The sequence below is a fragment of the Notothenia rossii genome, assembly GCF_949606895.1.
Source record: "Notothenia rossii genome assembly, chromosome: 11".
Taxonomy (NCBI): domain Eukaryota; kingdom Metazoa; phylum Chordata; class Actinopteri; order Perciformes; family Nototheniidae; genus Notothenia; species Notothenia rossii.
This window is the reverse complement of record NC_136910.1, coordinates 38,786,468-38,803,551: the sequence shown is the minus strand read 5'-3', so window position 1 is coordinate 38,803,551 and position 17,084 is coordinate 38,786,468. Positions and strand designations below refer to the sequence as shown.

General features: G+C 38.7%; 1 protein-coding gene across 1 annotated transcript; it reads right to left on the bottom strand.

Annotated features, from left to right (window-relative positions):
* Positions 1 to 293: 293 nt before the first annotated feature.
* dmgdh (dimethylglycine dehydrogenase) lies at positions 294 to 16,069 on the bottom strand. Its single transcript, XM_079657465.1, has 16 exons — positions 15,851 to 16,069; positions 15,397 to 15,568; positions 13,281 to 13,379; positions 13,032 to 13,196; positions 12,074 to 12,278; positions 7,712 to 7,960; positions 7,436 to 7,634; positions 6,816 to 6,985; positions 6,568 to 6,721; positions 4,925 to 5,090; positions 4,698 to 4,828; positions 2,699 to 2,916; positions 2,007 to 2,164; positions 1,794 to 1,853; positions 1,401 to 1,535; positions 294 to 1,082 (listed from the first exon to the last, which is right to left on the bottom strand). The coding sequence occupies exons 1-16, from the start codon at positions 15,970 to 15,972 to the stop codon at positions 870 to 872; spliced, it is 2,616 nt and encodes an 871-aa protein (XP_079513591.1). The 5' UTR covers positions 15,973 to 16,069; the 3' UTR covers positions 294 to 869.
* Between the last annotated feature and the right edge of the window lie 1,015 nt (positions 16,070 to 17,084).

Below are 17,084 nucleotides of genomic sequence, written 5' to 3'. Positions count from 1 at the left end.
AATATATTAATGATCCTTTATATTCTCTGTGAAATTGATTAGATACTCTTTTCATAGTAACATTTTCTTCTGAGCTCAGTTTAAACATTTATTTTTAAATTATTTTAAACTAGCATTTATTTATTTTACACTATTAATGAATGTGATCCAATATATTGTGATGGATTTTATTCATGATTTTATCATCATGAATACAATTAAAGTGTATTTTATAAGTTAAAAGAGTGAAACAACAAAATTAGGCAGACTTCTGAGGAAGAATGAAAAAGGAGTAAACACCCGCAAACACCTAATACAAGGCACAGAGTTCATAGCTTTAATTATGAAGGTAATAATGTAAAACAATTCAATAACAGGCAAAAGAGCAGATTTTACAATATTTTACAAGTTTGAAAGCGTTTGTTTGTTTTGTTGATAGTGTTTAAAGACTTTGTCCCATTTGCCACACTCCCAACATGTTCTTATTTCTAAAAGCAGCAGCATCGTCTTTTTTTGCATATTTCATAAAAAAATCAAGTATCCTGCATAAAAAAGCTTCAAACGTTTCAAACAATCAAATCCATTCAAGGAATTACAAAAAGTGGATTACTCTTCCAGCACTTTAAGACATTATGGTGCAAGAACATTTAACAAACACTTATTATTTCCATGTAACTAAAACACACATTCATAAGATGCATTATTCACTATCACAATCTGTTCTCCCTTTGTCCAGAAACAAAACAGGAAGAGGAAATTGTGAAGTGATGTGACCTTTTTTCCCCTAAACTGACCACAAACAGTTTAGAACATGGAGCAAAAATGTTTGTTTTCATAAGACCCTTCATGATACATCACAGTAAAACCGTTCTCCTTTGACTGAGGACCCTTTATGCTTTTCCCTTGGCTTTCTTCTGCAGCCGGGTGCGGGTGGGCTCTGTGAGGACTAGGGGCTCCTGGATGACCATGGCGGGGTATTTCTTCCCCAGGAGCTCCACCTCCACCTTCTGCCCCACCGAGCACAGCTCCAGAGGCAGGTAGCCGAACGCAAGGCTCTGCTGGGCGGTGTAGCTGTATGCTCCGGAGGTCGTGTTCCCTACCACCTGAACAGAAGAGATAAGATACATATTAAAAAAAACAGAACAATTTCGCCCAAATGTATCCATCAACGTCACGTTTACCAAAAAGTTTAACAATTTAAAGTATTTTATTTTCTCAACGGCTATTCCACCAATCCCCCAAAATTGGCACATCAAGTATACTGTATAGTTGATACATTATGTCTTGTATTCAAAATTGAGTTAATCAAACATTTCTTAATCTACATGATCCCCCCTCTGCACGGTGTACTGATATTGGAAACACACATCCTGACATTTATAATAAAACTGGATCATTGGAAATCTTCCGCTGTTGCTAACCTTTCCGTTGAGCCAGATGGTCTCGTTGCCTTCGGGGTCGACATCATCTGTGTCCAGGGCGAGGTAGGACAGCTTCCTCTTCAGACCCTTAGCTTTGATCTCCTGAAGGGCGGCTTTGCCAATGAAGTCAGCAGGCTGAACAAACACAGAAACAAGTGTGGATGATCCAACTGAAGACGCATTTACAGACATGAAATTATTTAAGAGTGACGTGAAATGCTATCAGAGGAGGAAAGTCTTGAATTCGGAATCAGATTAAAATTGTTGCCAGCTTCATGAATAATGCAGCAAATGTTTATTTCAGAACCTATTCCTGGTTTTAGGGATAATAAATTAAGGACAATTGGATATGATTGTATGTTAAAAATGGATAAAGGTGAGATGGAGGGTTACCTTGTTCAGTTTGATGAAATATTCCAGTCCAGCCTCCAGAGGGTTGGTGTCACAGTTCATCTGCAGACATCCAAATCAGCCAAAAGTCATAACCTCAGTGTGTGTGTGTGTGTGTGTGTGTGTGTGTGTGTGTGTGTGTGTGTGTGTGTGTGTGTGTGTGTGTGTGTGTGTGTGTGTGTGTGTGTGTGTGTGTGTGTGTGTGTGTGTGTGTACCTCTGCTCCCCAGCCTCTGAAGCCCTTCTCCAGTCTGAGGGAGGACATGGCGTAGGTGCCAAAATTGTCGATGCCTTGGTCCTTTCCTGCTTCCATCATGGCCTGATACACAGCCGCCATGTTCTTCTGATCGATGTACAGCTCCCAACCAAGTTCACCTAAACACACACGCAAATGCAGAATTTCCCCATAGAGTATGTTGAGACACTTAGCACTTATAAATACGCGATTGATAAATCTGCCAAAATGGCCGGTATTCTTATTTTTAGCATGCCTAATATTTAATAACTGGTCTGTTAACAGAAATGGGCTTCCATAGGAAATAATATGACTTCACTATTTTATCTTTGTGCCTTATTCTGTCTAGTTTTGAAATAGAAAAAAAGAAATACAAGCCGTAGGTAATTATAGAAGATTTATATAGGATTTCTTGGGGTTGAAGTAACTTAACATTTAAATAGCACTTTTGCAGTGCTCAAAGAAGCTGCACAGAATCTCCAATGTAATGAAAACAAACCTAAGATACATTGATATGCACTAGAGGGGGTACTTTACCACATTGCAGGTGTAATATCTTTATCTCGGTTTTATTTGTCATAGGTTTTTTTTTAACTTGAATTCAACTAAAACTCTGCTGTTCCTCTGGTAGAATATTGTAGAAACAGGATATTACGTCACAATGTGTGGAGTACCTGTGTAGGAGATCCTGATGGCCCGGACAGAGACGCCGGCCAGCTGGATGACCTTACAGTGGAGAAACTTGAATCCAGCATCACTCAAATCCTCATCCGTCAGCTTCTGCAGGACTTTGCGGGAGTTTGGTCCTGCGATGCCCAACACGCCGATATCTTCTGTCATGTTAGTAATGTCCACGTCATAACCACCATCTGCAGCCTCTGCCTCTATATACCTGAGTAAGTCCACAGAGAAAACGCTCAGCATGCAGGAGAAAGATTCTTATATTGTCTCATTAATGCTATCCTGCATAATCAATTAGGATTAATCGTTAAAATGCTGGACTAATACTAAACTAATTATCTTTGGGTTTTGTACCAAAAAAAAAGACATCATCAAAAATTGAAATTTTTCCCTTTTTTCTGACCAAACGATTCATAGCATTCAATATGAAAAATATTCGATAAAGATATAAATGGTTGGTTTCAGTCCTAGCAGATATAAGGAAATGGGCCAACAAAGGTAGGGTAGATATAGACTACGTTATTAGTAAAATAAATGTAAAATACTGTAAATAAAATAAATGCCATTGATACATTTGTTAGACCTCAGGGATACTGACTGTTAACATAACTTAGTAGCATTATTACTTGACCACATTAAATATTTCACTTTGTGCCACATGATGTGACCTCCATGAACCCTTCATCTGTAGTTTGGTGCTGTCGCCACTAGAGGCCGGTACAGAGCACTAAACTGAGGTAGAGAGAGTGTTAACTTACTGCCTCCTGATTGGAGCAAATGGAGGGGAGTAGTGTTAACAGCTGCTATAAGGTTTTAAGTTTCTGCAGTATTAAACAGACTGGGAGAGAGTTCAGCAAAGCTCTGGCCTAAGGGTGTGTGTGTCTGAGAACAAACATCACAATAATGAATGTTTGTACGTGTGTGTCTCAAAAATCTGCACTGGCTTCCTATTACACAAAGGATACACTTCAAAATCGTACTTTCAACATACAAAGCAAATACACGTCAGCGATGCTGCACTGTTACGAGCCAGCCAGAGCTCTCAGATCATCAGTAGAGGGTTTAATCATTGACCCCAGAGTCAGAACTGCATTTGCTGAGGCAGCTTTTAGTTTTTATGCACCACAAGCTGCCTGGAAATCTGAGATCCACCCCAAACCTGGGTTCTTTTAAATCAAGGTTAAAAACCTTTCTTCTTAATGCTGCCTATCCCAAGATGCTATAACCTTGCCTTATCATTGCACTTGTAGCTGCAACCATTATTTTGTCGCTTTTATGGATTGCCTTTTTTTAATTTTATTTTATTTTATTATGTGTTAAATGCCTATGTGAAGCACTTTGAATTGCCTCTGTGTCTTAAAATGTGTTGTACAAATAAACTAACCTTGAACCTTGTGGGAGGTATTATGCATGTTACCCTGGTATATAGTGAGTGGTGTTAAGTAACTAAGTACATTTAGTCAAGCACTGTACTTAAGTACATTTTTAGGTACTTGTACTTAATTTGAGTATTTACATTTTACGTTACTTTGTACTTCTACTCCACTACATTCATTTAATACCTTTGGCTACTCTAAAGATTTGGATTAATGATGTGAAATATAATCACCACTTAAATCAGACTTTAGTTACACCTGGAGTAAATTCACAAGCTACCCTTCAGTAAAAACAAATTATGATTCCTCTTGATAAAGTGTAAATAATAAAAACTGGTATCCATAACATTAATATATAGTTGTTACACCCTAAGAGAAAGTAATGTGTGTTTCTATGTTCAGTAGCATTGAGGACATCTCTTGAACAACAAATTGAAATGGGAATATAATAAACAAATATTTTCAAAAGACGATATATCAGTTGGGAAAACGTTATAAATTATCTTAATTATCTTAAAAGCAGTTTTATGAGAAAAAATGCTCACTTTAAGTCCTAAATTAGCTTCTGCTAGCCAGATTAACTTGATTAAAATAAAGCATGTGTTGATGGTTTCACCTGAGGTCATGACCCTCTGATCCGGAGCCTGTGATGAGCAGGAACTCTCCGGGTGCCAGCTGGGTGATGGTGACCTCGGCAAAGACTCTCCCATTGGGTGTCAACATGTGGCTGATGTTAGTCAGGCCCACCTGAAGACACACAGGTCAAACAGAGAATTAGTCAGACAGAGTAATGTGCTTCAAACTATTAACACTGATGTTAATGAAAGTATACTCATGCTCTACCTTGGGCATGGTGTTGGCAAACAGGCGGTCCAGCAGCTTCAGTGAGTCCTTCCCCTTCACGATGTACTTGGCAAAAGGCGTCAGGTCGATCACTCCCACCTTCTCCATCACCAGCTTGCACTCCCGGCCGACTGGTCTGAACCAGTTTGTGCGACGGAAACTGGGCCTGAGTACATCACAAATAAAAAGAGATCGCTTTGTATATGATGTTATATAAATTACAACATTTGTTACTGGACCTTTTTTATTGGTTGGCACATAATGCAAAACTGATGTGGAAGTAATGATTCATATTGTTCTAACAGAAGCCCTTTCTCATGTTATATATATTAGAAATATATATATATATATCATCGCATATTAATAAAAGTCAGAGTTAGTGTTCTTCGACGTGAGCTAAATGCTAATGTCAGAATGCTAACATACTAACAATAAGCAGGTATGTTTCCCTTGTCCACCATTTTAGCTTAACGTATGAGCATGCTAACGTTTGATAGTTAGCTTTAAACACAAAGTACTAGTGGGAATGTCATTAGTTCAGCAAGTATATCGGAAAAAATCAATATTTGACAAATAAACATGTTTACCTGATGATTGGGCTAGATTTAAACTAAAGAAATCCCCCAAAGAGATTATAATTCATCTTAAAGTACGACTAAAATGATCTATTAAGTCTGTACGACAGTGGTGCACCAACCAACAAACAGTGCCATTGTCTATAGCCAAACGAATGCTTGGGGGGGGAACATTTGCATTGTACTATTATTACTGCAGATTTTATATTTTAACGAAGACAATCGTCAAAGTCACACTTATGGACCAAGCAACTACTGAGCGGGCCAACGGGTTTCTAAACCCGCAGTTTTGGCAATACTCCCAACAGTAAATCTCTTAGGGTGCGGTTTTTAAATAATGTCATGCTGTGATTTGAGACTGAGACATATGGTTGAGATGTGTCTCATGCAATTATGTACAGTTATCTGCATGTGTTGAATAATTTCAGCAGCTGTTGTCTTTCCCAGTGAGGTATCTAAAAGGTTCTCTGGGGCTGCTGCTCAGAGTTAGACGATGTTGTATGGTGGGCTCGCCTTTGCATTAACTGAGAGTCAGCAGCGAGAGAGCATGCGTCTTTGCTTTGTGCCAAGAACAATGTGTCCTTTAACATTTATTCTGACATGCATATATCTCCAGCAGAATGTATTATAGCGTCTTTCTTTATGCATTGCTGATTGCTCGAGTGCAGGAATGCTCGTTTATTAAAGGGTTGCAACAGCTGCGAACAATACTGTAAATTAAAAGCTGTTACAAAACAAAAGCTAAAAAGTGGTTGGGGAACATACTGTTTGCTGTTTACTTCCTAAAATGTCTGACCAGGTCTAAAATAGTGATTGAAGGCTTCTCGCCAATCAAAACAACTAAAACATTATTTCAGATTTCTAAAAAAAGCACAAGTAACACTCCATACTAGTTCTGGTACTGGTTGCAGTTAACGATATCATCTCTAGGTTTGTAGAACAAAAGCTGGGGAACCCATATTCAAATGTTAACTCATTAAAATGCCGGTTCAGGTCCAAGATAGGGATGGGATGCATCCCTATTTCTGTATATTGATGTAATATTGCTCTTATAACTGGATGCCGTACTTGTATCCGGTGTCGTCTCCAGGTTTGTAGAACCAGTGAGGTTGTTCCCAGCCGGCGTGAAAGCCCATGGATCCTTGGTCCTTCAGCAGCTCGTAGACGCCGCTTTTTCTGTGAGTTGGTCGACCGGCGAACCGCTCCTCCTTTGGGTAACCAACTGGACACAGTAGAGAAGAGACATTTAAAAAGTGAAATGACTGTAAAAATGCAAGGTTTTTGTCCAATGAACGTGCGTCTTGAATAATCCTTACCCACATTGTTGAAGCCATAGGATTCTCGAGCTTTGTCGCACAGGAAAGGCACTTCTACCCATTTCCCGTAGCGGTTAGGGTCGCACTCGATCAGGTCGTAGGGAGGCTCTCCATGTACGATCCAGTCACTCAGGAACTTACCGATACCGCCAGCATGGATGACTCCATACCTGAAAATAGCCCAAAGCTTTGAACATTATGAATCTGCCCAATTTAAACTGTCCCCTCTATTGGCAGGAGATTTTCAAAGTTGTCAAAGTTGAGCACTCTTTTGTCAAATTAAATCTTGGAAAGGTCCCTTAGCCTCGTTTGGTTGTAGTATGGTTGCACGCAAACTGACTTGATTACAATGGTCACAAAAAGATATGCCGAAATCAACTTTTTCTTTAAGATTACAATTTGATTAATAAATAAACAATAACAGCATATAACAACTGATAAACTGTACAATTAACGCAGAATTAAGAATTAAGAATTTGGAGGTGAGTATTTCTGTGAATATTGCATTAGAAGTTGGTTTATACCTGTCAGTGTTCAGGTCTTCATCATGCCCTTATCCTGAAGGTTTATTCCTGAGGTTTTAATCCCCAAAGATGCTAACCAATCTACCAATCACATACCCGAAGCCGATGGCAGTCCAGTAGTTGCGAACCCCTTGGTGTGGTCCGACCATGGGCAGCAGGTCAGGGGTGTACGTGATTGGTCCAGACACAATGTTTATGATGTCGGCTTTCTTCAGCACAGGGACCATCTCCATGGCCATCTCCACGTGCTCCATTATCCTGTCGAGATTAGACTCAAACAGCTCCTTACCGAAACCTGCAGCAGCCAAACAAAGAAGGTTCATTTAAATAAATAAAAGAGGTTTAAGACAAATGTGTCCATGGCAGACAGACCTGGAGGCACTCCATCTCTGACCCAGGAGTCCTGCAGCACCATCTTCTCCATCTTCTCATACGGGCCGAACAGCAAGCCGTCTCTCTCCTGGCGCAGATAGTAAGATGCATCCAGATCCCTGATGACAGCCAGCTCCGTTTTCAGAGCCTTCACCTCCGGGACTGTTGCTGTGACAATGTACTGATGGTGCACTGGGATGGTGGGGTGTTCAAACCCAATCATCTTACCCACCTCCCGGGCCCAGAAACCTTAAAAAAAACAACAGAGGGAAATTAAATTAACCAAGAAGATAAGTGAGTAATGCTGTGTTGGTTGAGTCCAATTTATTTCATGAGAAAAGGACAGCCCTATCATACATTAAGCTGCAGCTAGAAGACTATAGCCTTTTCTAAGGATAACGACTTCTGCTTCTCGTCTTCAATCAAAGCTAAACAAAGCTGGCTTTAGTTTCATATCCAACACATATAATGATGGTATTGGTCTTCTCATCCAACTCTTTTAATAAGCGTATTCCCATATTTGTGCAACTTCTTCTAACTGCGTTCACTGTTCCAGTAGTTTGGCAGCTTTGGATGGCCGTCTCCATTACCTCAGTGGTGTTATTGGACCTTTAAAAAAGGGTTTATGTCTCCCGGTGGATACACAAACTTTGATGAATGAATGTGTTTGTAAGTAAGAACTTACTGTGACGCCCCTATTTCATTAAAAGGGAAAGGTAAATCATTTCAAAAAACATGATTCAGTAACTACATAACAGACAATGATCAGACTTTCCAACCGGTTTCAAATGAAGCGCATAAACGCATTCATAGAAAAGCACAAAAAAACATCACAGGGGACTTCACATACAATGTTGTATGGTTAAATGTACAGTGTTTAATGTACAGTATGTTCCTCCGATGGGCTAAAACCATTACAGAAAATGTAAATGCAGGAAATCATTTAGTTTTATAGCTGCAGTGAGCTTCAGCGTTTTATTGTCAAGCACATTATGTAACAGCTGCACGATTTCAGCAGTTCATTCAGCAGATACAGAAGGGAACATGTGCTATTTGCTGCTAAATGTTCACCAGCTGGTTCATATATTAACAGCCAAAGCTCAGATATGTTGGGTTACACCATCAGCCTCTGTGAGACCTGCTGTCTTCTGATATAAACACAAATGTATCTTACATGTATTAAGCTGCAGGATGTTAGTTGGGGTAAAAGCCCGCAGGTTATTAACTCTGCAACATGTCCTCTTTAAATTCTACGTGTGCACCATATGTGAACTTTATCTCATGGTGAGCAATGAGGTAGGGGTGCATGAACACACAACCTCCAGATAAGATCCAGGCAGTTCAGGCAGGAGCTGGGCTGCACACAGGACCCTTTTCACTGAGTGACCCAGGAATAGAGGTTAACAAGCTCACAGAAATAAACAAATCTTTGAAACACAAAGTGCTTTGTCAATATCAGCCAGCCATTCTGTTCAATTCGATCTGTTTTAAGGTTAACTGATGGATTGTTTAATGTCTTTTCTCATGCTCGGAATTATGAAAATGAGGATCTCACTTTGATATCAAGTCTCAAATAAAGGATTGAATAAATGAATGATTTTCAACAAAAGAAAATGTCCCTAAACTTTTAATAATTAGTTAAATATTTGGTCAGAAGATCCAAGGATATGGAATTGGTTCCAAACCAGGGGGAATTATGTGGTACGTTGCCATAGGGTATCTGGAAATATAGGGAGTAAGTTCAAATAAGATGAAAAATATAAATAACAATAAGATTTAAAAAAAAAAAGTTTGATCATCTGTAACCTGAGCAAAATATAATTAACACACAAATTATCCTTTATTAGGGGTACAAATTAGTTGATACTTAGTTGACTGAGGCTGGGAAAAGGAGTCTTTTTTATTATGGTCCTTGGTCTTGGAATGAACTTCAATCAACCCTCAAACTGAGGGCACTTGTCTCAATAGCATGTTTTAAATTGAAGTCGTCTGAAGTCCTTACCACCAGCTGCTCTTGCAGTAATAAGTAGTACCTTTCTTACTGTCCTAATGTGAAAAATGTACTGACTGCTTTTTCGTCTTTTGTTTTCTTAGTTATGTTCTCTGTATTTTATATGTTTGTGTTATGTGTAACGTTGCTGCCTTCTTGGCCAGGTCAGCATTGCAAATGAGATTTTATCTCATTGCTTTTATCTGGTTAAATAAAGGTTAAATAAAAATAAATAATAATAAAATGATAACTGGAGTAAACTAACAAGCTACTCATCAGTTTAAAAAGTACTTACTCAGCCCCATTTTTAGCAGCTGCAACTCTGCAACTACTACAATATTTCTTTAACAATTATAAAATAATACATATATGATTGTAAAATGGAGGATTCTGTATCATTAGTAGTTTTACTTATGGTACTTTAAATATATGTTATACTTTTTCTTGTGGTAATGCTCCAGTTACTGAAGTACAAGATCTGAGTGTTTGTTTCTACCACTTGCTTAAGTTTATGATTGATAACATTTATCGGTTTGCAGGCTTGAAGAGTGCTGTTACTCTCCACAAAATGGTCAAAACAAGGCTGACGTGCAGAAACTGATCCGATGGGGTCACAATCTAGGGAACCTCTGACCTTAATTTTGGTCATCGGTCAACTTTATTGGAAATAAGAGGAAACAATTCCAGACTACGTCTCAGTTTCAACAGTCACACAATGTGTGAAAATAAGATGTTAGCTGGACAAAATAACTTTGAATAAGGTTCTGGAAACAGCTTTTTACGAGCTGCAGTATACAATTGAAGTGAGATAGTAGCAGAGAGAGAGTTTAACCAAATATGGTTGGTGTTATGCAAGCTCAACAAAACAACTGTCACATGCAACATGAGCACAATGCTTAAAAAAAAGACTGAGGTTTCTGCTGTTGCATCTTGGGAGTCATTATCTCCATGCTATTATGGGAGCTATTTCTGCAGCCACGAATGGGTTGTTTATCTTTAAATTACAAAAACATGTACACAAGTGACTACATTTACCTTTTCATATTAACATTGAAACGTAGTATATCTGTCCAATAATTGGTAACTGTTGGACGATAATGCATGCGAAAAAACCCAAAGTTGCTAAATCTACCAATTTACATTTCAGTCCCTGGAAACAAAAAGCAGGAAAATGCTTTAAAAAGAAGTTTGTTGGGAGGTGTGCATGTGCTGCTGCTTCAAGATTGGATCAAATGTGAACTTCTGGCCTGTTTGGATTGGCTATCGGACACAGGGAAGGCAAAAGGCCAGCAGGACCCGCAACTCACAGTAACTCTGGCTCCAACCAGAGTACAGAATGTGCAAACCCAAGGCAGAAAATAAATAACAACAAGATGTGAACGAGATATATAAATGTTCCTCCACAGTTTTGTATGGTGCGATGTAAGATGTAATGCTTGTGGAGTGTATTGGACATTTAAGTGGACAAAGATGTTTGCATTGCAGTGAATGTCTAAACTCTATTTTAAACGTAATCTGATCCATGGATTTACAGTATTTAGTATCGAAGGTTAAACAGCAGTTGCCATCTATTTCTTAGTTGATCTAACTCTGTTTGATACTGCAGAGAAAAGGGGACTAAGGACAAATATGCATGACCTATATAAGTTACAAAATCTCCTTGATAGATGACTGAAATAAATTCCTGAACATTGACAGGTAAACAAGGAACAGCAGCAGGGTTTAAAGGAGTTGTTGCCAACAGGATCCCCTCAGAACTGGTATGACCCAGTGCAAGCCAAAAGCCAATTTGTCTGAACTCTGTGATCACTGGTCTGTGTGGACAAAGGTCCCCTGCTGCAGTGTCCACAGATAACATGGTTTATAAAGCAGTGACTGCAGGATATGTCTGCATTGAGACTTAATCAGCAGATGAAGACATAGATACATTTTAGCATGGACCTTTCCACCATTTCCACTATGTGTTAGCAGGAAATATGACAAAAATAGCACATTTTGCATGATGTCTGGATATAAAAATGTACCTTATAGAACATCCAAGGAATATTCTTATGTCCGCCATATATTAGTCTTTCTGTCACATGGTAGATAAGTTTATCCTAAATTAGAAATCCCTTGGAAAACATGACCAAGCCCGAAACAAAGTGTATTATCTACAACATGTATTATTTTCTTTACCACAATTTTTCGTTGTTTATTGTCCAAAAGAAAATGTCGTCCTTGAACCGAACAATGATGCATTTCTAAATCCTGTTATTGTTTAAAATTGAACCAAAGATTTAGTCAGAAACCCTTAATATTTTTCCATTCGGATAAACACAAGACTTTTACCGTTATCTTTGGCTTGTGAATATGAGTTTTCAAGTACACACCTGTTGCATTGACGATGCGATTGGCCCGGATGGTCCCATGAGGCGTCTGGACGTCCCACTTCCCGTCAGCGGTCGGGTTGAGGGCGGTGACCGGAGCTGGGTTGTATATTTGGGCCCCGTACAGACGAGCCCCAGCAGCCAGAGCCATGGTCAGAGAGTAGGGGTCAATGTGACCGTCTCCTGGGGTGTACAGACCAGCCAACACCTGAGAATGTAGAGAAACTTGAAGTTTCCAATTTCAGCTGAATAGAATATAATATACAATAATGGAACAATGATCGGACGTGTCTTCATTGTGCTAACATTTTCCAGGCTACAATGTTTATGACTACATATACACAGAAGAAATACTTTTCTGGGGATCATGAATACTGTATTTAAAAAAAAAATCATGCAGGCCTAATATTTGATGATATGACGGGTTATTTTTTCTCTGAGCAAGGTTGACATTTTGGCACCCTGGAAGGTCCCAAATGAAAAGGGCTCTGCCTCTGAGGGAGCATGCCTGAATATGCTGAGTATTTCATGGAAATTCTTGTTTACCAAAGATCATTTTGACCTTGTGCTGGTACCCCAATAAAGGACATGAGCTTAAAAGAAATCTGAGGGAATAATCTTCAAGGTTCATGAGAAATGATAGCATCTTTCATGGAAATCTGGCCTGTAGTTGTTAAGATATCTTGCTCTGGACCAAATGGATCCACTTTCCCATCCTTTTCTTCCTTCATATTCAATCGACAGATGTAAGAGTGGTATCAATCCGCTCGTCTTAGTTTTGGAAGAAAGGCACCTACTGTACATATTCCCTCTATTTCTTTAATTACTCAGGAAAAAAACACGTTTTCAGAAATGTCTACACTGATGGTTATTTGAAAGTGTTATTTTTTTTTAGATAATTAGTTTGAGAATCACATTATCTAGAATATAAACTGTGATATATTCGATGGTTAGCACAGACCTTGTCTATATTGAGCAGAGGGAAGAGTTCCAGGACTCTCTCCGGTTCGATCATGTACTGCTCGGTCACATGCCAGTGTGTGCGCGTCATCTGGTACCTCATCTCATCCACTCGAGCTGCAGATGAAGCGATACGGACGCTGCCGGGGTTATGAAAGCCCACTGCCTGAAGACAACAAGACAACATGAATATCATGGCACTCAGAAACAACGACCATCAAAGTGAGGAAGGAGGAGCGAGGAACCTCACCTGTCCAGTTTCTTCCTCCAGCTTCTCATATAATTTAATGCTGTCATAGTGGACTTTCTTGAGGTTGATGCCTGGATGGTAATATGTTGCTAAACCAGCCTGAAACACAGAAAAGACCATGATGGATGATAGTGGGGGAAAAGGACACAGACTCCTATTTAAAGTTGCATTTACAAATGTTTTGGTGGGAAAGAAGTTGTAAACACACCACTGACATCTGAGTTGAAGTCAGAAAACAAATCCAGCAAGACTTGGAGCAACATTATCATTCTTTGAGGTAGTGTTGCATCTACCTGATGAATGTCTGTGCAATATTTACTCTCCTTTTGGCCCATTTTTGGTATTCACCTAATCTCAAAGAAATATGCAGTTCTTTATCTGCTAATTAAGGCTGAAAAGATGTATGGATTATTTGTCAAATACAAGATTAATTGGTAAATATTTGATAAGAAAAATAATGTAACATTTGTAATATAATATCCTCCTTTATGACAGAAAACTACATGTATTTTCACTGTGGACATGTTTAAGAAAGTCATCTTGGGTTTGCGAAACACTGGTTTGAATTATTTTATAATTGTTGGTTGATCCTGAAATAATTGTCAGGTAATGGACAAAGAAATGATAGATAAAAAAGCTTTGAGAGTGGACTCAAACAGTGCTGCTGTGAGCTGTAAAAGCACAACAAAGAGCTTTGATATGCTTTAAAAGGACTACACCTGCAATGTCATTTGATCATTTCTTTGTATAAAAATATAGATATTAGCTTCTTTAATTCTCTGCCCAAGCTGCTGCAAATGTAAGAGGAATTGAGATTAAAGTGACAAACTGACTTTAACTTTTTAAAGGAGTTGGAAGTACATAAACAATCTTTATTTTGTTCCCATACTTCTTAAAGAGCATGGCAGTGTTTCCTTACACAGTCAAAAAAACATGCATCTAAAATTGTCCATGTGCCTAGAGCAGTCTCTCCCAAAATGCATGCTGGGATCGGCTCCAGCCCCCCCAGATGAGTAACTGAATAAGAGTAAGTCTCCCCCCTTTGACATGTCAAACGTATATAAATAGCATTTCAGTGAAGTGAATGAGGGACGCTGTAAGAGTGGACCTCAGAAGAGAACTTGTAACAGCTGCCTGGATGGAAACCATGCCACTGACACAGAGATATCTGTAAACAGCTTCACTACTGAGTGAGGCTGTCGAGGAAGATCTCTCCTTTCTGTGCTTTAACTTTCCTTTCCATTGGACATTGTCAGTTGGAATTTCTTGCATAGAAAATGTATTTGATAGTAATAAATGGCTGATATTCAACCCATGTTGCTTTTATTCATAAAGAAAATGCCAAGTTATTATATAAAACTTCAAATTTGAGACATTGTGAATCCATTTATTCACAAACTTTAAAGAGGATTTCGAAAAAGTGAAAATAAAAGCAAAAAGTGAGGGAAGGTTGGTCAATTCAGTTATTTCTTCAAGCATAAAGCACAAATATTCACTACTTCCAGCCTTCAAATTATGAGGATTGCTCCATTACTTGATTAATCATTCTTTCAAAAGAAAATCAATCTGCAAATATTGTAGTCATTGATTAGATGTTTCAGTCATTTGTATCAGTAAGTAAAAATGCCAAACATTCAGTGTCTCATTGCTTTTTAAATGTGGGGATTTACTTAAAATACACTAAATTGAATATATTTTAGTTTTAAGATCTTGAAGAAAAACTAAAAGGATGTCACTTTAGGATTACTTTTATTGAAAAATAAAATTGTTTTTAAAAAAAAACACAAGTTACAGATCTAGTTTAACCTGCTGGGAATCATTCTTGGTTTTTGGACTGTTGCTCTGACAAAACAAACAAGTTTAACATTGGGCTTTAGAGAAATGTTGCCTAGATTTTCATTTCCTGACATTTTATAAACAAAATACTTATTAAGATGATACTTGTTTTGGTGAACTTTGGTTTTAAATAATTGTTAAAGGCAGACAATAAACTGGTGATAGTTGACACTGATCAACTGGGTATTCTCCATGTGAAGCTCACTTTGCCATTTGCCATCTTAATCCCACATCACATTTACTGTATTTAATAAACAAAAGTAGGTTTTGGCAGACGTACAGCGTGCCACGTGGATCCAGCTGTCAGATCAGACTTCTCCAGCAGCACCACGTCTTTCATGCCAGCTTTGGCCAGGTGATAGGCCACGCTGACCCCCACACACCCCCCACCGATGATCACAGTGTCTGCGGTGTCCTTCCATCTCTTCCTTAAAGCCAATGTGTGTGCATCACTGCAGAGAAGAAAATGGACATCAGGTGAATATACACGGCACAGGCATGCACCTCAGCTGTCTGTTTACAATGCTGCCATGCCTGCAACCAGAGCTGACAAGTCCATGTTGACCATGTGTGTGACATGATGACATGCTGCAAAAACACTTGTGCGTAAAGTTGCATGAAACTGCAGCTTTACGCACAGACTGCGCGTAATTTATAGCTGGATATTTACATCAAATTTCCCAAATAAAGAGTGTTAGATATACGCACATTTGATCAAATGTAAACTGACTAACCTCTCTTGTGCTTGTTTTCTTGAGGTGCAGGAAATGGTCCTTAAAGGCAGCAGAGCAATCCCTCGATACGCGGCTAAATCTCTCCGCAAATGACCGTTGATAAGGTTTAATATCCGCGACATTTTTTTTTTTTAACTATACATTCAACTTAAAGCATAACCAGCCCCCCTCTAAGTGGACCCCTGCCTGCTGGCGTGTGTGGTTCAGTTACAAATATCCCTCTTTTGCACTGACAGCCGGGATGACCCGCCCACAGGTCAAGGATCGAGTCAAAGGAAAAACTTTACCCAGAACAACCCGGAGCCACGTTAACGCTTTCAGTGCCACAACCCCCCCCCCCCCCCCCCCCCCAAAAAAAATGTAGCCTTATAATGGCACTTCAATCAAGTTAGGGGATCCCCAAATAAATGTATTAAGATTCATTCTTATGGGATCATGAAAGTATGCATAGAGTTTTATGGTAATCAATACTCTCTTAGTGTGTGCTGGAGCAGGTAAAGATAGAGTGTAAAAGCAAACAGTGCAGCATGTTGCAGTCCCACCAGAGATAGTGGCAGTCTATACACTCCACATGTTGTTGTTGGAACTGTAAGCTGGTTCACCATGTTTGCTTATACTCTTATTTAACACTAAGTTTGCTTTATTGCCTGTATATCCACCCAAAATGATCCAATAACACATATTAACATCACAGCAGCAATGTCCAATATAATTATGGCTTAATTCAATCAAGTTTTGGAGGAGAAATATAATCTAATGACAAAATATCCAATATTAGTGGGACATAAGGACCAAAATATGTTTATTATATGGGTGTCATTCTTAATTCCTTTCAAACATACTTGCTTTAATACAATAACCTCTATTACGTCATGATTTTTAGATTGATATAAAGAATAACTTCTATTTTTAGAACTAGTTTTTTTTTTTTTAATTTTCTGTGAATTGTTATATGCAGAATCTTTGAAAGCTTAATTGTTTCATGGTCTTTCATAAAAAGCATTTGTTTGTTCAATTCAGTGTTTACTAACCATGCAGTAAAGATAAGCGTCCAGTTCAAACCTGATGCAGCTGTTCCAGGTGGGTTGGAGGGCTGTTTTGCAATAAAAGGCTCAAGGACCACTCAGAGATAAATGTGTCTGCATCGATCGCTGCATCTAACAGAGGTCAATTATTTTTAATTGTTTACATTGTACGCAAGTTACAAAACCCAATCACAAATGAATGGTGCAAA

Bases quoted from the DNA above. Each gene is read 5' to 3' on its own strand.
- dmgdh (XM_079657465.1), bottom strand. From the start codon at position 15,972: ATGTCGCGGATATTAAACCTTATCAACGGTCATTTGCGGAGAGATTTA. The intron at 15,569-15,850 runs GTTAGTCAGTTT...TCTTCTCTGCAG, and splicing joins AGAAAACAAGCACAAGAGAG to TGATGCACACACATTGGCTT. The intron at 6,986-7,435 runs GTATGTGATTGG...GGCTATTTTCAG, and splicing joins TGGACTGCCATCGGCTTCGG to GTATGGAGTCATCCATGCTG.